The sequence below is a fragment of the Penicillium nucicola genome, assembly GCF_028828085.1.
Source record: "Penicillium nucicola strain IBT 29836 chromosome Unknown utg000013l, whole genome shotgun sequence".
NCBI classification, from domain to species: domain Eukaryota; kingdom Fungi; phylum Ascomycota; class Eurotiomycetes; order Eurotiales; family Aspergillaceae; genus Penicillium; species Penicillium nucicola.
Genome location: NW_026643137.1, coordinates 286,795 through 304,872, shown reverse-complemented (window position 1 = coordinate 304,872; position 18,078 = coordinate 286,795). Strand labels below are relative to the sequence as shown.

Sequence of the window (18,078 nt, the reverse complement as noted above, 5' to 3'; positions counted from 1 at the left end):
TCAACCATCTGGCATGATCCACTCCGAAACAAGACCCATCTACGACAGTTGCGTACCGTACAAGGAACGGCTCTCATCCGCGTCCTATCCGCTTTTCGGACGGTGGCCATACCACACTTGATGTAGAAGCACATGTACTGCCAACACATCTTCGTCTACACCACCGCACACAAACCACTGTCACGAGACTACATACCCCAAAAACATCTTATATGGAGCGCCTTACTTCGGGCCAAGAGAAGACGCAACAATCGAGGATTTTTCGCTCGGTTCCCGCTATCAGAAAACCATGAACTTGGAGAGAATACAGGAAACCGCAATGATTGACCCAACTCCGCTACCACCATGGCGAAAAGAGGCGTTCTCACAAATCAAGATTGAATCAGACAGGGAGACTGCACGGTCAACTGCGGAAATCGTGGTGTACTCGGACGCCTCGGTGGACGGGAAGGATATCTAGGCGCAGCAGCTACCGTGCTCTACGAAGCACTGGAAACAACCGACAGCATACAAGTTCAGGTCGTACCTATAGAGCGATGGTCGGTTCACACTGCTGAGCTCATTATGATCCTGTACGCCATCAACATCATCAACAAGATTGCCCTCTGTCACTGGAGAACATCCCATACGCGGGTAAGATCGGCCACTGCCCTTAGTGAAAGCAAGTCGGCCCTACAAGCAGTTCAGAACTCCGGGAACAAGTCCCGACAACACATCATCCATGCCATTCTACAAGCAGCCAGGAATACCAAGACTCACGGCACCTCGATTCGACTACAGTGGGTAGCCAGACATTGCGAAATCCCTGGGAACGACGCGGCCGATCTGCTAGCCAAAGAGGCAGCCATACCGGGAAAAAAGCACCCGTTTTGCTTCTTGCTGTCACGCGAGCCGGGACACATTAGAAAAGGGATCTACTCGCAATGGAAGAAAGAATGAAAGAGTCAAGTACCGGCGCCCATCTGCGTCAGGTCGACAACACACTGCTGAACAAGTACACTAGACGACTCTACAGCTCTCTGTCTAGAAATCGAGCGTAGTTATTACACGCACAATCTATTAACGCCCGGCGACTCAGCCGAAAGGTCAACGATCTTTGATCTACTATACATGTCATAGTATATATAGTTCTGTGTCTCTTTAGAGCCCATGCATAGAACCGTACCATATATATCATTTCCAGCGGTTGAAGCGGGTCTACCATCTGTGACACGAGCTGGTTGGTGGGTTAGATCGGAAAAATGGGTGATTTATGTTCATCGGCATGGTTAGGTGGCCTCGAGCCGGCACGTGGCGATGGCGAATCGTATTGAGGCCCGTACCGCCTCTAAGTTTGGCGTCCACTTCTGATCGCCGGAAAAGAACTTTCCTCCTAGGAAGAAGGATATGGTGCATTGTAGTACAGTAGTTCCGTCCGGTGTGCCGTCGATTTTTGACATCGAAGTAGGAAGTGCTCCGCGGTCTCTCTCGCTTGTCCACAAGCACACTGGTCCGTGTCTGCTACTTGATTCGATAGAGATATCCATTGAGTCGTGCCATGCCGGTTCAGAGTTGAGCCAGCACGCTCGCTTCTTTCCTCGGTAGTCGGTCATACAACTGCCGCTGTGTTTACCCGGGAGTGCTGCATCAACTCGTTTTGCGTGTCTCCCTATGTTCCCTGGCAGGTTATTGCTGGGGACTGCTTGGGATCGTGCGATATTCAGTGTTGTTGACTTCATTCTCGGGACGCGTGCTTGCGGGCGAGCATCTTCTTGTGTCGCGGCTCTGGCCTGTTCTTTCGCCAGATCCCGCAGTTTATTGTCTTCGCTCGTTGGGATCCACCAGGTATTGATCTGGGTTCCATTTCTCCGTAGCTTTCTCGTCAACTTGTACAGTTGGCAACCGAGCAGTACAGTACCCAGTTTTCATTGACGCCTATGTATTCTGAGGCGCTCCTTATTCGTATGCTTCGACATCAACGAATTATTATGCGAGCCGGGCATTAGGTTTGAGGATTTTGGAATAATGTACAGGATGGATGGATGGATGATTTCATTTACCCCGACCCCCGCAAAGTTAAACTCTGGATTAAGGTACAAGTGTGATGACTCACTATATGAGTAGATCCAGCTATTTGTAGTTGTAGCAGCTTATCTCCCTGCTGCCTAGCGGAGTGTCTGCCTAACAGGCAGCCACTCCTATAGATCTCCGTACCTTAATCCAAAGTTCAACTTGTCGAGGAGTCGGGGTAAATGAAACTATCCATCCATCCATCCTGTACCATAAAATAGCATTGCAAATTGTAATTCAATACGAAGGTGGCATTTTCCAGCATAATAATGCACCAACGCATACTGCGCACGTTGTCTGGGATGCTTTACGGGATATAGTGATCGAGACTATGGATTGGCCCCCGCATTCGCATGATTTAAACCCCATTGAAAACCTCTGGGTGTCAACAAAAGCCGAGATCTATAAGCTTCGGCCTGATCTCATTCATATGAAGAAAAATGAGCAGGCAAAAGCTACTTTGGTAGCTACAGCACAGCTTGCATAGGACTAATTGAGCCTAGATCATCTTAAGCATCACTCCGAGACGATGCCCCCATCGGGTGCGAGCTATTATTATAGTGAGGGGTGATATACACAGTATTCGCTGAAGCGTGAGGTTTGAAAGGCCGGCAGAAAATAATTTTCTCAGTCCTCTTGGGCTCTCCGTAGGATCTCTTTCATCCTACCATACAATCCTATATCTTCCTTCGCCCATCTCCTCCCATCGGGAAAGACCACCTTCCGAAGTGTGTTGACACATGGAATAAGTGGCTGGTAGTACTCTGTGAAGTACTCATTCGCAGACCTCACAAAATCTGCTTCCTCAGATATCTGGCCTGTCTTCAAAAAGGCCAGGTCCTCTGTATCCACAAAATTCCACTTATCAAACCTTGCAACAACTCTTCCGTTACCCGGCCCCTCGTAATGGATGCAAATCCAGAAAATTACCCAGAAGAATGATTCAAGGTCATGCATAAAAGAGTGCTTCTCGCCCAGAAGCGAGCCAATTGCCATAAAGGCCCTTGTGCCGGTCTTTCCATTTGCTCCCGAAGCACCGTCTCGCTCCTCTCTGATGGCTAGATCAAGATCAATCAAGAATGACGGCCACGATGGGTTCTTTTTGTCCTCGTTAATCATGAGATTATTGACTGAGATATCTCGGTGAAGGATTCCGGCGCTTTGCAAAGACTGATGCCCTGTAATGCAACCCTCTAACGCGGCAAGCAGGGCCAAGCGAGTGCTTGCTTGGTAAATTGGTTTGCCATAGTCACGCAGGACGACACGCCGATGAACTCGATTTGGCAGTGAGTTGCTGGGTGCCTTGGTAGGAGATGCCGAACAGGATCGCTTACTAGGTGGCAGAGAGGTACCAGTTTGACTGGAAGAGCGCTTCACGCCGGACCGGCCGCTGCTCCGGCCCTTCCGCGGAGCGACGGTTGCACTTGTGAGCGAGAATTGTTCTGGCCGATAATTGCTCGCGGTCCTGATATCCAAGCCGCCTCGAACGTTGTCCCGGACATCATCAGACTTACCACAGGTACGAACCGTCGCATGATGATAATACCGCGCGACGTTGACCACCCCTCGTTCGGTGGCTTCTTTGAGAAGATCACCTTCTTCGTCGCGCTCTGTGTATTGCCAAGAATCTTTGACTACGAGTGGAATCCCGGGGTCCTCTTCACGATGCGCTTTCCAGCATGTTGTTGCTCGACCTGCGATGCAAGGTGCCCGTGTCATCAACCTCTCGAGGACAAGACGTTCGGTCTGACCGTTCTGCTCTATCTCAATGGTCCGCTGGCCATCTCTCGTGATGATTGTGGGGTCAAATCCACAGTCTTTCTCGCTCATCCATAGAAACCCGAGAATGGTCGACACAAACTGGAGTCCATCCTCATTTATGTCGAATCGTTCGGATGCGACTCCTCCAAGACGATCAAAGGCCCATATCCTCATGAAGGAGCCACATAATGTAAAGCCCAGAACGAAGCGACGGGTATCTTGAGCCGCGAGGACTTCTCTAGCATATCTTCCCAAGTCAAGCCATGCCTTAGAAGCGGTGTCGGCGGCAGGATTGCTTTTTAGCTCGCCGGGTACGAGAATCTGTGACCACTGACATCGGGTGTCCTTTCCAGCGCCAGTGTCACTCACGAACCCAATGTCTAGCTTGCGCTCTGCCGTGGAACCCTGGACGGGTTTGTTGGGCTGTGCGAGTGGCCTTCGCAGGTGCGCCGAAACAGGAACATAGTCTGCTGAGAATGTTACTAGTTTCTCGCTCAGATCTGCAAACCAGCTCAAAACATCTTCTTGGTTTGCGTTCTTTGGCCATCCTTTCCACCCATCTGCAAAAGCCGCATTGCTGCCTTCTGTGCATCTTTGAAACACGGCATTGGATGCAGATTGAAGACCACTGACACCTCCAAAAAATGTTGATCGAAAATGCGGGAGCCCTACATACAGAGGTCCAAGCTCGGACTTGAGGACCCTGTCTACGTCTTGGCGGTATTCCGAGGAGTTCGCGAAGCTACTCGTCTTGTGGAGCCATGGCGTTTGCTGGAGCGAGGAGGCAATCGTTCGAGGGGGCGGGGTAGATTCCGCTGCGGCAGCATCCACCAGTTTCCATATCTGTTCATCTGTTGACGCGTCCACAATAGATATTTTGAGCAGCGGTTTAATTCGTTCGAGGTCGAAATCATTTGATGCGACGGCAGATATGAGTCGAAGCAGGTTACTCCGAACGATTCCTCCTGAATTGGACGGCAGAAGACGGGCGGTGGGAAGGATCTGAAGGGCTGTTAGGAGGCTGGAGGCGAGATCTTGCACATCTGCACTCAAGTTAGCAAAAAGGAGGATTCATGATGGATTCTTGTGCCTCACCCTCCCGCTTAAGCCGATCGATGGCCTCATCTGGTGAGCGCAAGTCCGCACCTTTACAGATCGAGGTGAACGTGGCACGAAAGCCCTTCAAGCCATCCCCAATAGGGTGTTCTAAAATCAACCTCGACCTTGTTTGATCTGACATGACACAGTTCTTTGTCTGCCACCATGTTGATTTTGGAGAGGATGGTTCGAGAAAGAGAGTGGAGGGGACACGCGGGAGGAACGCGACCTCACGTGATTTCAACCAAAGTCTGAAGGAGGCCACCCGTGGGTTGGGTGGGTCTTAGTCAGCATACCTGTTGGTTGGTAAATGATGCTTCGGTATTGAGTAAGTTGATTGTGTGTTGCTTTATTAGATACGAGTAGATTGGTATACAGGTATACATGTATGCACGTGATCTCAGCCCCCTTGACCATGTCAGTGATTGGGATGTTCAACAAAGTTCCTTGAGCTGACAAGCAGTGAAGCTAGCTGCACAACCCGGCGCAGGACGCCAAGCCTCACAGGATATGCCCTCCAAAAATGTGACTCTATCTCGGGCCATCACAAAGCCACCGAATTTTATTGGGAGGTTTGGTCTGCATTTTGCCCGCTATTTATGAAACTTTCCCTCCTCTCCAACCGGGGGCCTCATAATATCAGCGATACATGAAAGCATCACTAAAAATTCAACCTTAAAATCCAACGATCATTTTACGAAACCAAGAGTTGAAACAAGCACCTGGCCCCTGCTTCATTCTTTTATCTCTGGTTTCCCACAAGGTGAGCTATCGCCTGGGCGCGAATTGAGGCTCTGTCCTTAAAGCCATATTAGGCGACACAATCGTCGATTTGCAAGTAGCAATTGAGTTCAAGAGCCCACAAAATTGCACGGCGAACAGGAATCAGCCTGCTAGACGGTATGGGAGTAGATTCCCGAACGGCGCGGTACTCCGCTGGTGACTCAGCCCGTCTGTCAACTGGTCGCTGCAAATCCGCTGGCAAAATGCTGGTGCGCCAGTGGGCAAGTTGCTCGTAGAGCATTTCAGCATCCCTATACTCTATACCCTTGCCTCTGGCTGTGGCATTGCACGACTCCTGGTTGATTCGCCGCGCAAGGTACCCAGCTTTTGATGCTTGGCGGCTTGAGCCATTTATTGGGCGCGCGGAAACACATCAAGAACTCGAAGCGTATATACTATGGGACAAACATTTGGTGCTCTTTCAGCGTTTTGTATATGTAGCCAGTGTTATGTATGTGAAATTCTGTAAAGCTGATCCCCTTGAATGCACTCCACCTTGTCTTGGCCTTCAAGTATCTTTGCCTCGCCATTTTGCTTTCTCCACATACGGGCATAAAGGCCTTCCATACTCACTAGTTCCTCATGGGTACCGCTCTCGGCCACCTGGCCATCGCTTAGAACTAGAATGAGTTCTGCCGACGTGATGGTGCTTAGCCGATGGGCAATGATGAGCGTGGTTCGGCCGTTGGAGAGAGTAGCTAGGGAATTCTGGATATGCTCTTCTGTTTTAGTGTCGAGTGCAGACGTAGCCTCATCCAGCAGTATGATTTTAGGGTTCTTCAGGATAGCTCGAGCGATTGCCACACGTTGCTTCTCACCGCCGCTGAGGCGCAGCCCACGCTCTCCAACTTTGGTGCTGTAGCCATCTGGAAAACCTTTGATCTTGTCATGAATGCCGGCCTTGGAACAAGCCTCGTGCACATCTTCATCACTCGCGTCCTTGTTGGCGTACTTTAGATTGTACATCAAAGTTTCGTTAAAAAGCGTTGTATCCTGCGGAACCACACCGATGTTTTGACGAAGAGAATCAATCGTGATATCTTGGACGTCATGTCCGTCGACGAGAATTTTGCCATTTTCAGGATTATAGGATCGGAAGAGGAGACGGAGAACAGTAGATTTGCCCCCACCAGACTCTCCCACCAAAGCTGTAGTCGTTCCTGGTTGACAAGTGAACGTGAGTCCAGTCAACACAGGATTCCGCGCATCATATGAGAAACTAACATTCCGGAACTCAATCTTTCCCTGGCAAGTGGCCAGTGGGGAAACGCAATGGCTGTCAGTGACTGTTGGCTGCTCTTTAAAAAGCTCCAACATACGCTCGGCATTGATCAAAGACGACTGTATGGAGACATAGAAGGCCCCAAAGAAGCTCAGGGGACCTTGTAACTAGGCCATGTACATCAACAGGGTAACAAACCGACCCACGGGTTGCTGGAGAGAAGAGACTTGATACACAGCGATGAAGCACGTGACCAGTAAACAGGCCAACAAGACAGTGTTTTGACTGGCGTTTAACAGGGTCCCACAGAGGAATGTGTAGTACTCCGCATTCTGGTAGTTGCAGATAGCGCGACGGTATCGGTCAAACTCATGTCGTTCAGCATTGAAGTATTTCACCGTTTCGTATGACATCAACGAATCATTTCTGTGTGTGCATGCATATCAGCCTTCTTGTGACTCGGATCGTTGGTATTTACCTCAACTTACTTGATCGCATCCTCATATCTCGAAGCATCAACCATCTTTCTTCTGATCTTCGCATTCCTCTGAGCGATGCGAATGGTAACATAAACATAAACAAATGCCGAGATTCCAACCACGAGGGCATAGTAAACGTCAAACGCAACTAGGAAGTACCCAATTGCGATGAACAAATCAGCTAGTGTAGGAAGGAATTGAAATGATATTTGTTCCAGGAATGAATTGATTGATTTCCCTTTGTTCAGAGCTGATAAAAGCTCGCCCGTCTGTTTTTCCAGGTGGAAATCCAAGCTGAGACTGTGAACATGCTCGAAGCCAGCCGTAGAGAGCCCCAGGTAGGAATACTGGCTTATGGGAATCCAGAGACCAGAGCGCAAAGACCCCAAATTTTCCTGCAACCAGCGGTAAAAAACATACATGGAGATCTCAAACCACGGTGGTTGAAAGCCATTTCCATCTTGTTGATTTGCCAAAGATGTAGTAATAGTCCCAATCTGGATGGGTATCCACACATTGAGAACTCGCTGGAGAATCACCAGAAGGAAACAAATCACCGCCACAGCCTGTAGACGGGGGAATTCGGAGGGCCACATGTAGGGAAAAAAACGCGAGAAGCCACTGAGATACTCCACATAGCTCGTAGATGGCAATACTTCTGGTCGCGCCCAGGAATTCCGTGGTTTGGGCTCCGCGGGTCTCGCAGTTCCACTTGTTGAACCGTAGACGGAGTCATTAACAAGACAAATCTTTGTGTGCGGAGGGCTCAGCAGTCTGGTTGTCTCAGTCACATCCTCTGAGTCTCCATCATGGCCTATGAGAGCACCGGACTTGGTAAAGTAGAGTAGAACAAGAGAGACCAGAATCAATATACGGAAACCGTTGGGGACAACTTCCATGCACTCCCAAAAGGTGATCCCTTGGCGCATCGCACCTCCGTTGGGGTCTCCGACTACTGGCTCATAGTGGTCTGAGGTATAAATGGAGAGGGATGTGGTAAGAATAATGAGCTCGGTAGGAATGGCGAAGGACCAACACGTGAGCTGAGTGGCCGTCGGGGAAGGGGCGGTATCGAGTATGCTGACAAGAATAACTGCATAGGCAAAAATAGAGCCAACAATATAAATCTGTGGTTGTTAGGACATCACACATGAAAAAGTATTGTTCAACGGAGCACACAGCGACGCACCACTACAGACTGCCCGCGCCACCAATACTCGGAACGGGCCATTAACACATGGGTGGTATAAATCATCGCATTCGCAAAGAATGTCACAAGCACACCAGCTGAGAGCCAGCTAAAGCAGTTTTTGGCGATGCGGGAGAAGGGCTGAATGTAACCGGAAGCCATCGGGTTCTGGGCCCGCCTGGGAAGCCGGCCACAATTGTTCTGCGAGACTTTTTGCTCGATGTTGCTCGTGACGAACACTTTGATCACACAAACCGCGACGAACAACAACAGGAGGAAAATTGGGTAGCATGTAAGAAGATACTCCAACAGCGTCAGGGGATTCATAATGGTGGTTCGTTCAATAATGGAATCCGGACTTCTCATGCGATTGTCTTGGGCCATTTGTGGCGAATTTTTGAATACCAACGATGGAAACGGGGTCACTAATGGAACTATTATAGATTTCGATGAGTGGTTAGTAAACTGATAGTTCCGATATGTCAAAGAGAAAGATAACACGAGATATGTGAGATAATACCTATGCACTATTTTCGCGGTGTACGACGCGGAAAACTTCAAGTATCAGACTTGTGGATGAGTATCGAAGTATGGAAATGCAATTTATATCAATGACCTGAACTGATCCCATCATCTTGTCATTAGTGTACACGTCTCAAACAGGGGTAATAGGTCCATTATTCAGAGGCTGAGAGCACGTAATCTCCATACCGCGTCCCCATACCACGCCAGAGTTTACAAGACGCCTCTAGACCTCTGTTCCAGCTGCAGGCCTGCATCTGTGGAGCCGAAGGCTGTACTCATAGGTCATGTTCCAGGTTTTCCCGGGTGCGGAGCCTTTTTGATCGACCACCGCACACCCTTGGGACTTCTAACGCTTCAGTTTCCAAAGGCTTTCTCCACTCATGCCGAGAGCCAATTCCGCAAAATTAGCCTCGTGCAATGTTAGTCCAGCAGTCGGTGAAGGTGTATGCAAGCCCCAGCTTTGGTCAAAGGGGATTCTGGCTCCAAATTCCGGAATTTGGGACCGTCACGTTTCTACCACGCTAAAGGATCCGTATCCCAGAAAACAGTGCATTGGAATTATAGTATCTGGCCCCTCAAAGGAGGCCGTAAAGATATGCTTCATTTTCTCTTTTCTTGCTTATCGCCCATATTGGGACATATTGAAGTAGATTAATTTGTTTGGCCCCAATTCATGTTAAAACAAGGCAAAGGTCGGTAGCTGACAATGCCTTGCCGCACATCTGGATCTTGCTTCTGCGCCGTACGGTATTAAGGGAAAGGGGATCGGCCGCACATCCCCTCCCCTGTAAGGAATTTGGAGCGACACAGCCAATATTATGATTCTTCGGGGACTAAATACCATTGTAAATTACCACTAATGCATTCAAGAATTGCGTTGTCACATTCGTAGCTTGTTTCTCATGACCCTGTGCGGTTTTATAAAAAGGTGAAGAGCGGTTCTGACCAGGCGATGTGATAGCTCATGGATGATATCGGGAGCAGGAGCAAGAAATATCGGTTCTCATTATGAACTGTGAGTCATTAAAATTGTCCGCAATGTGATTTACCTAAATCCGCCAAGATACCTCGTACCTATGGGTTTGCGGATAATTTTAACATTGATGATGTAGCGGCTTAAGTCATTGACCGCGCCGTTCATAAACATAGCCAACAGGTTTTTTCGTCTCGTCATCCCATACGGGACCTGTAAAAATCCAGAAAGTCCTCGAAAGTTTAGTGTTCCAGAGGTGTTGTTTCTTGAAAGCCTTGAAAGGCAGATGGGTGGCCTGGAAGACATTGATCGAGTACTGGCTTCAGTGTGAGGGCCTGGCTTTGCGACTGAAAGAGAGGGAAAGTGCGGGTGCATTTAAAACACACACCGTAGCTGAGTCATCGCCAAATTTCTACGAAGTGTTTTGTGGAAAATGTGATGCAAAGACTGTACTGGAGGCTTTGATCCGCGAGCTCTGGGAAGAGACCAAACTGGGAGTTTTGGTTATACATAGCGAGGTGGCCGAGGTCGATGTTTTTTATACCGCGAAAAGTAATCTACGGATTGCCCAAATTCACCTCCTCGTTTCAGCTAACCCGAAAGGTGTATCGTTTGCGGTAGAGGCTTTGGCATCGAGTTGGAACTCAAAGAGCATCAAAGTTTCATTTGGACCGTTGGCAAGCTTACTGCACTGCGGGCTCTGCCGCTCACGGGAGACTGTAAAACCCATTTTGAGCCGGCACTTGCAATGTTCCGAAGAAAGGTGCCTTGTCCAAGTTGGCGAAAGTATTGGCACTCTTTGAGAAAATGTTTTGCATGATGAGGTATGACCGGGTTTGATCGGTGGAGAATTGATGTGATTTCTGGGTAGGCCATTGCTTTATTGTATCTGAATCAGACAAATTGGCTATGCTAGATGGTATTTGGTCACATTACTCTGCATCGTCACTGTTTTATACTGTAATTCAAGCATCAATCCCGGCCTCCACAACCAGACTCACATAGCAATTTCTTTTCCTGGTGTAAGAAAAGAAGAAACAACGAGGCTATGGAATATCGGCGATTGTGAAGGCTGTCATACTGTAAGACGAATTGTACTTCTCTGGGTCCACTTTCTGTTATGCCACTCGTCATCTGCCGAATAAAACTATGCTAGCTCCACAGTGGTGGATCTCAAGAAGCTTGAACTAATGATTGTGCACAACTTTGACCATTGTTTCTCACTTAAGAAATGGAGACTGGGGCTTTTCAGTTGCTGACATATGCACCGTGTGGTCGGAATAAGTTACCTTTTAGTTGAAGCAGATTCATTCTGATTGTATAATCGATGCTTTATCTCAAGACGAAAACATCATAAACGGAAAAAGTAAATAACGGTTGAATAAAATTCATCATAGGAAGACTCCAATGTTATCTTGGTCATTGAAGAATAAATTCAGGCTTTGGAGTTTTTTTCTGTTCCTGATCCACAATTCAATCCCTGACCAGGCTCAACAGCTTTCATCACACTAGCCAAGCTGTCGCAAAATCTAGCCATCAAAATGTCTTTGCGGGTGAGGCCAAGGGGGTGATGCGTTGTCCAGTGGACATCCACAGTGCCGATACGCTTCGCACATTAGCTATACATGTACTTAAATTTTCTTTTTGAAAGATGATGAGCGAGTACTTACCAAAGTCATAGTGGGATGATGCTTCTTCACCGAGCTTTCGGAGGCGATCGTGCTCATGAATGTCTACCAAGTCTCTTTAGTTATCACAGTGGAGTTCCCCTTTTTTGGAAGTTTTGAGCTTACCACTGCCTTGAAATAGCTTTTAAAATGGAAGGTCTTGGAAACTCCCATTCTCCCGTCATCTAACGCCCATCCTTGCTGTCGCAGCTCCTCTGTATCGGATGTGAGTTGCTCGGAGTTTTCACCCTCGGCAAAGAGTGGAGTGTTAGACGCCATGGGGGTTTAGATGGATTTCGAAAATCAGCGGGGTTAGGGCACATATATGATAAACAAAAGCGCACGTGATACAATAACGCAATCTGTGTGGTGAGCATAGACCTCGCCAAAGTCGTGGGTTGGGTTTCGACCTTTTGACCCAAAACCCGCCAAGAATATTAAATAACAGTAATATTTACCATATGACAAGACGTTGCATGTGTTATTGTTTGTATTACACTTATAATTCCATAATTTACGGGCCCTTGTCTTCTTGGCGGGTCGTGGGTAAGCCCACGGGTACCCGAAAAAGCAATATGGCGAGGTCTAGGTGAGCATTGACTACGCATTTGTTAGAACAAGGCCGCAGTGCGCCAAGAAGAGATCGACAAAATCAGGACAATTTGAAATAATACTTAAGAAAATTGTAAATACAAAAGGTAATAATTTAAAGAATGTTAAAACCTAACCCATTCAGTCTTTTTTGAAGCGTCACCAGCACGTCATCTTCCTGTTCTACTGGAAAGATAGCGAGATGCAAAATTCGCATCTCAAGTCATCAAGTCACCAATATATTACTATTGCACGAACGTTGAATTTTTAAACAATAAGGCAGGTTCTACTAAAACACCACAGATCGACAAGCTATGTAGAACGCGATGTCATCATATCCGGGACAACAAGCCGGTCTGTCTTTGTGCAGAATCCAGAAAATCGGAATATTTCTGCTGAAGTTTGCGGAAATCACTAGTTTCCGTCCACGACGGCCGCTCAGACCTGATACTTGCTAATAAGTCTGGTATATACCGTTGGGGAACCATAGGTATCCAGAAATTAAGGTCTTCGTGTGCGAGAACAGTACAGCCAATGTCGAAGGCTTTCTTGGCATCTGCGCTCCAGGATGGCGGGACAACACCAGAATCACGTTTTGTCGACGAGGAAGATGCCAACTGAAGGAGTGCGAGGGAAATAGATATCTGACCGAGGCCGAAGTAGAAACCCTCTGGTTCAAAACTATGGGGGTATTTTTTCAGAAGCGACAAAAGATTCTCCCACTCCGAAACGGCTTCCAAAAATCTGCATTGGCAATGCAAAAGAATAGCAGATGCGACAACTGAGCGAAGATGCAACCACTGATCACTGATATCTGGAGATGAGATGGTAGAAAATTGCTTTCGCAACGATAGAACAACTGAAGAGGCTTCCTTATATTTGCCTTCTGCGATGTACACACCCAACACGGACACTTCGAGACGTCTCTTGGCTTTGGGCAAGTTTCCATGAAGGCGTATTAAGTGTATCTCTCGTTCGATCTTCGAACGAGCATCATGGAAGTAACCATCTGCACAAAGAAGATCTGAGAGTCTGCAAATGATCTGAAACCGATTTGGATCGGCTCTGAAGTGTTCTGACTGAAGGAAGGGATAGCAGTTGCTCAGGTAATCCCTGGCTTCGGCTAATTTGCCCCGAGACTGGTAGATCTTCGAAATGGTTGACCATTTCTTGAAATTGACAGAGAGCTCCATTGGGGACCAAATCGTATCGCTGTTCGGCTCCCAGTCATTGAGATCCTCGATGTTATTGCTGGCGGATTCATAATTTTCGAGCTGGATCAAATTCTCAATGTGAGAAATTATTATTAGACGGGTTACAGCTCGTAATCTCGGGTTGGCCGTTTCGTACGGAAGAGCTCTTTTTTGGTAATCCAGTATTACTTCTTCAGACTTGTGATAAGACCCTTCTAGCCGTGCAATTATACTCCGCCGTAGAGCAATCGATGCTTGGATGTGATCCGGGGCAGCGTCGCCGAGAAGATCAGTCGCTTGGTTCAAAGCCTGCTGAGGGCATTGTACTCGTCTGAGACGTGCCTTTGCGACAAGGACTTCCGACAATGCTAATTTTATAGAAGGTGGAAGATCGTAAGCCTTGCTTTGTTGAAAAAGATGATCTATTACATGGACTAGGTGTGTCCCGTGCTTCTGAAAGCTGATTGGAAAGTCAGTGGTGATGTTCATGCAAATCGATCGCATGGAAGTATACCGGCCCAAATTTCATGTGAAGAGTGGAGGGTGAATTGGCAATACTTACTTTTCTTCCAAGGCAGGGTCGCGGGGAAACACGTGACAAGAAACCTGCAAGCCGACTAAGGTCCAGTACCGAAGATCATCAACACTTGAAAGGCGTGCTGAATACTCTCTTCCTCTTTCGGATAGAGAGTAAGTTGTATGCGAATGATTGTCGCAATTATCCAGGTAAATCCACGAACCCAATTGAAGCTCTTCCAAGGATACACTCAATGCTTCCGCCTTGAAAAGCTCACCGACAGAATCGTACTCACATGTGAGGCGGACAGGATATCCGTCCTCACTCCAACGCATCTGAGGTCTCAAGGATCTCTCAAATAAACACCTGGGCACTTTGTCGCCCCCAAGAGCCGCGAAGATGCAGAGTAACTGCAACGAGGCTGGAGATAGTTCCTGCATTATGGACTGATAAAAAACAGACTGTGGTGCCGTCCTAGATGGTATAGAAAGGTTGCTCTGACGAAACCCGGCCTTCGCAAATCCATTTGGTTGTAAACTGGTTGGAGCTTGCTTCCGTTTCTTGGTGGCAAATTGAGCTTCTGATAATGATTAGTCATCTATTCAGTCTTGGGTGGCACCAACTCCCACCAGCAGCGGTGGATCTGCGCCTTGCGGATGTGCGTACCGGACGAACCAGAGGTATCCTTTCCGCTTCCAACTGTGTTTTCAATAGCCAGGTTGTAAAGGCCCTGTGAAGGAGGATTTTCGATGAGACTTTCGTCAATCACTTCATGTTCTGATCCCAGCCTCAAAGGTGGCGGCATTGTGGTAGGTGGCGAGTCTGTCGGGCATTAGATTAGGTTTGACAGGACAGTTATAGAGTAAGCTTGAGATTTCTTCTTACGAGGTTTGATACATTCTGTGGGGTCAACGTTTTGCTCCGAGAGTGTGTTGTATATCGTATGGTCTGGAGTTTTGGAATGTTGCACAAACTCTCTGTTGGGAACATAATCCTCAATTGAGGTGTTGTTTAGTTTTGTAGGAGTGACAATGGAAGAACCGGGTGGAGTCTCTGTTGTGGTCTGAGATTCTACATTGGTGCCCTCGCTGCTTTGCCATGATATCCCAGCAGCTGAACCATTAGCAAACCTTCTACAGGGGCATTATTGAAACACTTACCTTTTGTAATATCATCAACTTGATGTTCAAGATTAGGGCAGTCCAATTTGTCTTTGTTTTTGTAGATATATTGGACTAATTTTGGAGCCCCCTTCGCACCCAACCGCCGAAACTTTTTCTTAGAAACAAGATGGACCACGAGAAAAGCGTGCGCAAGACCCGTGAATTCCGATATCAGCCGTAATGAATTGAGGTAAGTTACTTCATTCGGGTCTTTTTTGGTCGCATCGGGAAGGTTGTGAAAATTGTGAATGCTCCGAATTATTGAAACGAAAGATTCTTCCTTTTCAGACCCTCGTGGTACTGTAAAATCTGCCAGCCCTGATTGATTGATCTTTTGAGCACCTTTACAAATAAGTTCCGAACAGGCTGTCAAGGCTTGCTCTTCCTTATGATGAGCCGAGAGTTCCCATTCAATTGAGCTTACTACCGCTTTGGAGAGGACAAGTAACTGTCGAATATCCTTCTCTTCCTTATCATTGAGTTTTTCGAACCCGTCCTGCCATTCAAATTTCTCTTTGCCCAGCTGTAGTGTAATCTGCACCGACGCCATGTTTGCATACACAGTTCAATACTTGACGTGCATATAGCCATCCAGTGTGCCAGAGTCGAATGCACAGGGGAAGAATATACAGTCAGCGAGAGAAGAGGGTGTCAGTAGAAAGAGAGGGGATCAGTAGAAAGAGAGGGGATCAGTAGAAAGAGAAGGGATCAGAAGAGAAGGGATCAGAAGAGAAGGGATCAGTAGAAAGAGAAGGGATCAGTAGAAAGAGAAGGGATCAGTAGAAAGAGAAGGGATCAGTAGAAAGAGAGGGGATCAGTAGAAAGAGAAGGGATCAGAAGAGAAGGGATCAGTAGAAAGAGAAGGGGCCAGTAGAAAGAGAGGGGGCCAGTAGAAAGAGAAGGGGCCAGTAGAAAGAGAGGGGGCCAGTAGAGAAGGGATCAGTAGAAAGAGAAGGGGCCAGTAGAAAGAGAGGGGGCCAGTAGAAAGAGAAGGGGCCAGTAGAAAGAGAGGGGGCCAGTAGAAAGAGGGGTACGTAAGGATTAGTTGCTGGCGCTTATGCTTGTGGTAGGATTCGCTTGGTTTGCGCTGTGGGGCGAGACGGGAGCATGTGCGCAGGACTATCCTTACCAGGCACATATGACATTGGCCCATACAAATATCAGAAGCGTTTGGGATGCATTACATGTATTGCGGGAGGTATCATTATTCGTGTTTTGACATGGAACAAATCTGTTGCCCAGGAACGATGTTTCCCTTCGCGACTCCCTGCCATGAGCGAAAGAGCTGATTGGCCTAAATTACACGACTTACAGAGGAGAATATGCATGCATTATGCAGGCTTGAAAATTTCATCCGATCAATCACAGACAAAATCACATGACAAGCCACTCAGTGGGAGGTGAGCAAAGAATTATGTTACCTGAGCAATCTTGAAGTCATCAGCTAGTACATGCTATTTTCAGCTTTTTTCAACAACCTGCTTTGTGGTGGTCTTTGCCACCGAAAACAGTATTGCCCCTTCTCTAGTGCAATGCGTCTTGAACGCTCACCCGTTTGCCAAACAGTTTCCCCTTCCTCTGTCCAACCCAGCTCAAAGGGCACACTGTAGTCTGGAGGGGTTGGGAGATCCGGCCATGTAAGCCGCTTGGGTGCATTGAAATATTGTTCTTTGGCTTTCTCCGTTCTCGACATTATCCATTCATTCAGAAACTTGCGGAACTTTGATACATCAGAGTCAGTTCGCGGCGACAAGTCCATTCAATATTCTGTACCATGTCTATATTTCGGTCCCGGTGAGGAATGCTCGTGGGATGTGAATCGTTCGTGATGATCTCGTATAGCGTGAAGACAACCCCAGACACATCGTCTCGACTATCCAGTAGACCTTCCTTCTCATTGGTGGCCCAATCGAAATCGAAGAGAATAATCTTGTCTGTTTCGGGGTCGATAAGCAAATTCCGTGGTGCAATGTCTTGATGCATGATCCCTAATTTCGGCGGCGAAAAGAGGATCAGAACTCAACAGACGCAAATGACCTAGGTTGGTATTCCATAGAACCCATTTTCCTTGGTGACAAGTGGTTTCTTACAAAGGGAAGCCCCGTTTTTAAATGGTGAGCAGACACCGCTCATCTGCAAGGCGCCGAAGTTGCGAAGACGATACTGCATCATCGCACGAACAGCCAATCTCTCAGCCACAAAGCATAATTTTGTCCCTGACGTATCCGGAGGCAACCGAGAAGTTTGGTCTTCTTTGCGCATGCTCTTGGCACTGGAGCCGAGGCGTATTGAACTACAGACACCTTGAAAGACCGGCAGAGAAATGTATGATAGGAAGCGACTTGATCTTATTTGTTACCGCTTGATATGACTATTATCTCATTGTTCGCGTATTCAATGGGCACTAGCGTGCATAAGCTGGGTGTTGTCATTTCGCTTCAGCACGCTCAGAGCCCGTGTCCTGAAATTATTGATTAGAATTCATAGACATGTATCATTATCCCAGACATTGTTCTCAGATCGGCGCCCCCTGTTTGTGACATGACCTTTCCAAAGACCATGTCACAAAAGCTGGTGGGGTAGTCACTTCTGACCAATGAACGCGTCTGGTACCATATAGAAGAACGCTACCCGCATATTTGTCATTGTAATACCAAACCTGGTTGCTGAAGCTCCTGGGGCCATCCACATTGGGACCAGCGCCGATATGCACGTGCGTTGCTCTCGGCGGGAGGAAAATGCGGCACCAGATTTTGCCAGCAATATGTTCAGGTTGGTCCTTTTACAAGAACAAAACTGCGAGAATCGCTTTCTACAGGATACGAGACTAGCTCATTGGTCGGATCGACGGCCCCATCAGGTTTTGTA

At 47.7% G+C, this 18,078-nt stretch overlaps 5 protein-coding genes across 5 annotated transcripts; all 5 read right to left on the bottom strand.

The window, feature by feature from the left end:
- Positions 1–2,676: 2,676 nt before the first annotated feature.
- Positions 2,677–5,050, bottom strand: N7511_011334 (protein kinase family protein; the record flags this gene model as incomplete). Its single annotated transcript, XM_057133711.1, has 2 exons — positions 2,677–4,853; positions 4,906–5,050. 2 exons carry the CDS (start codon positions 5,048–5,050, stop codon positions 2,677–2,679), a joined length of 2,322 nt encoding a protein of 773 aa, XP_056978668.1.
- Positions 5,051–6,138: 1,088 nt separating this feature from the next.
- N7511_011333 (uncharacterized protein) lies at positions 6,139–8,965 on the bottom strand (the record flags this gene model as incomplete). The annotated part of the gene is made up of 4 exons (XM_057133710.1): positions 6,139–7,032; positions 7,120–7,339; positions 7,402–8,519; positions 8,582–8,965. 4 exons carry the CDS (start codon positions 8,963–8,965, stop codon positions 6,139–6,141), a joined length of 2,616 nt encoding a protein of 871 aa, XP_056978667.1.
- Positions 8,966–11,514: 2,549 nt separating this feature from the next.
- Positions 11,515–12,025, bottom strand: N7511_011332 (4a-hydroxytetrahydrobiopterin dehydratase; the record flags this gene model as incomplete). Its single annotated transcript, XM_057133709.1, has 3 exons — positions 11,515–11,685; positions 11,750–11,812; positions 11,873–12,025. 3 exons carry the CDS (start codon positions 12,023–12,025, stop codon positions 11,515–11,517), a joined length of 387 nt encoding a protein of 128 aa, XP_056978666.1.
- A 644-nt stretch (positions 12,026–12,669) lies between these two features.
- On the bottom strand, positions 12,670–14,852 carry N7511_011331 (uncharacterized protein; the record flags this gene model as incomplete). The annotated part of the gene is made up of 3 exons (XM_057133708.1): positions 12,670–13,990; positions 14,093–14,627; positions 14,714–14,852. The coding sequence occupies 3 exons, from the start codon at positions 14,850–14,852 to the stop codon at positions 12,670–12,672; spliced, it is 1,995 nt and encodes a 664-aa protein (XP_056978665.1).
- A 1,770-nt stretch (positions 14,853–16,622) lies between these two features.
- N7511_011330 (uncharacterized protein) lies at positions 16,623–17,193 on the bottom strand (the record flags this gene model as incomplete). The annotated part of the gene is made up of 3 exons (XM_057133707.1): positions 16,623–16,654; positions 16,762–16,930; positions 16,984–17,193. The coding sequence occupies 3 exons, from the start codon at positions 17,191–17,193 to the stop codon at positions 16,623–16,625; spliced, it is 411 nt and encodes a 136-aa protein (XP_056978664.1).
- Between the last annotated feature and the right edge of the window lie 885 nt (positions 17,194–18,078).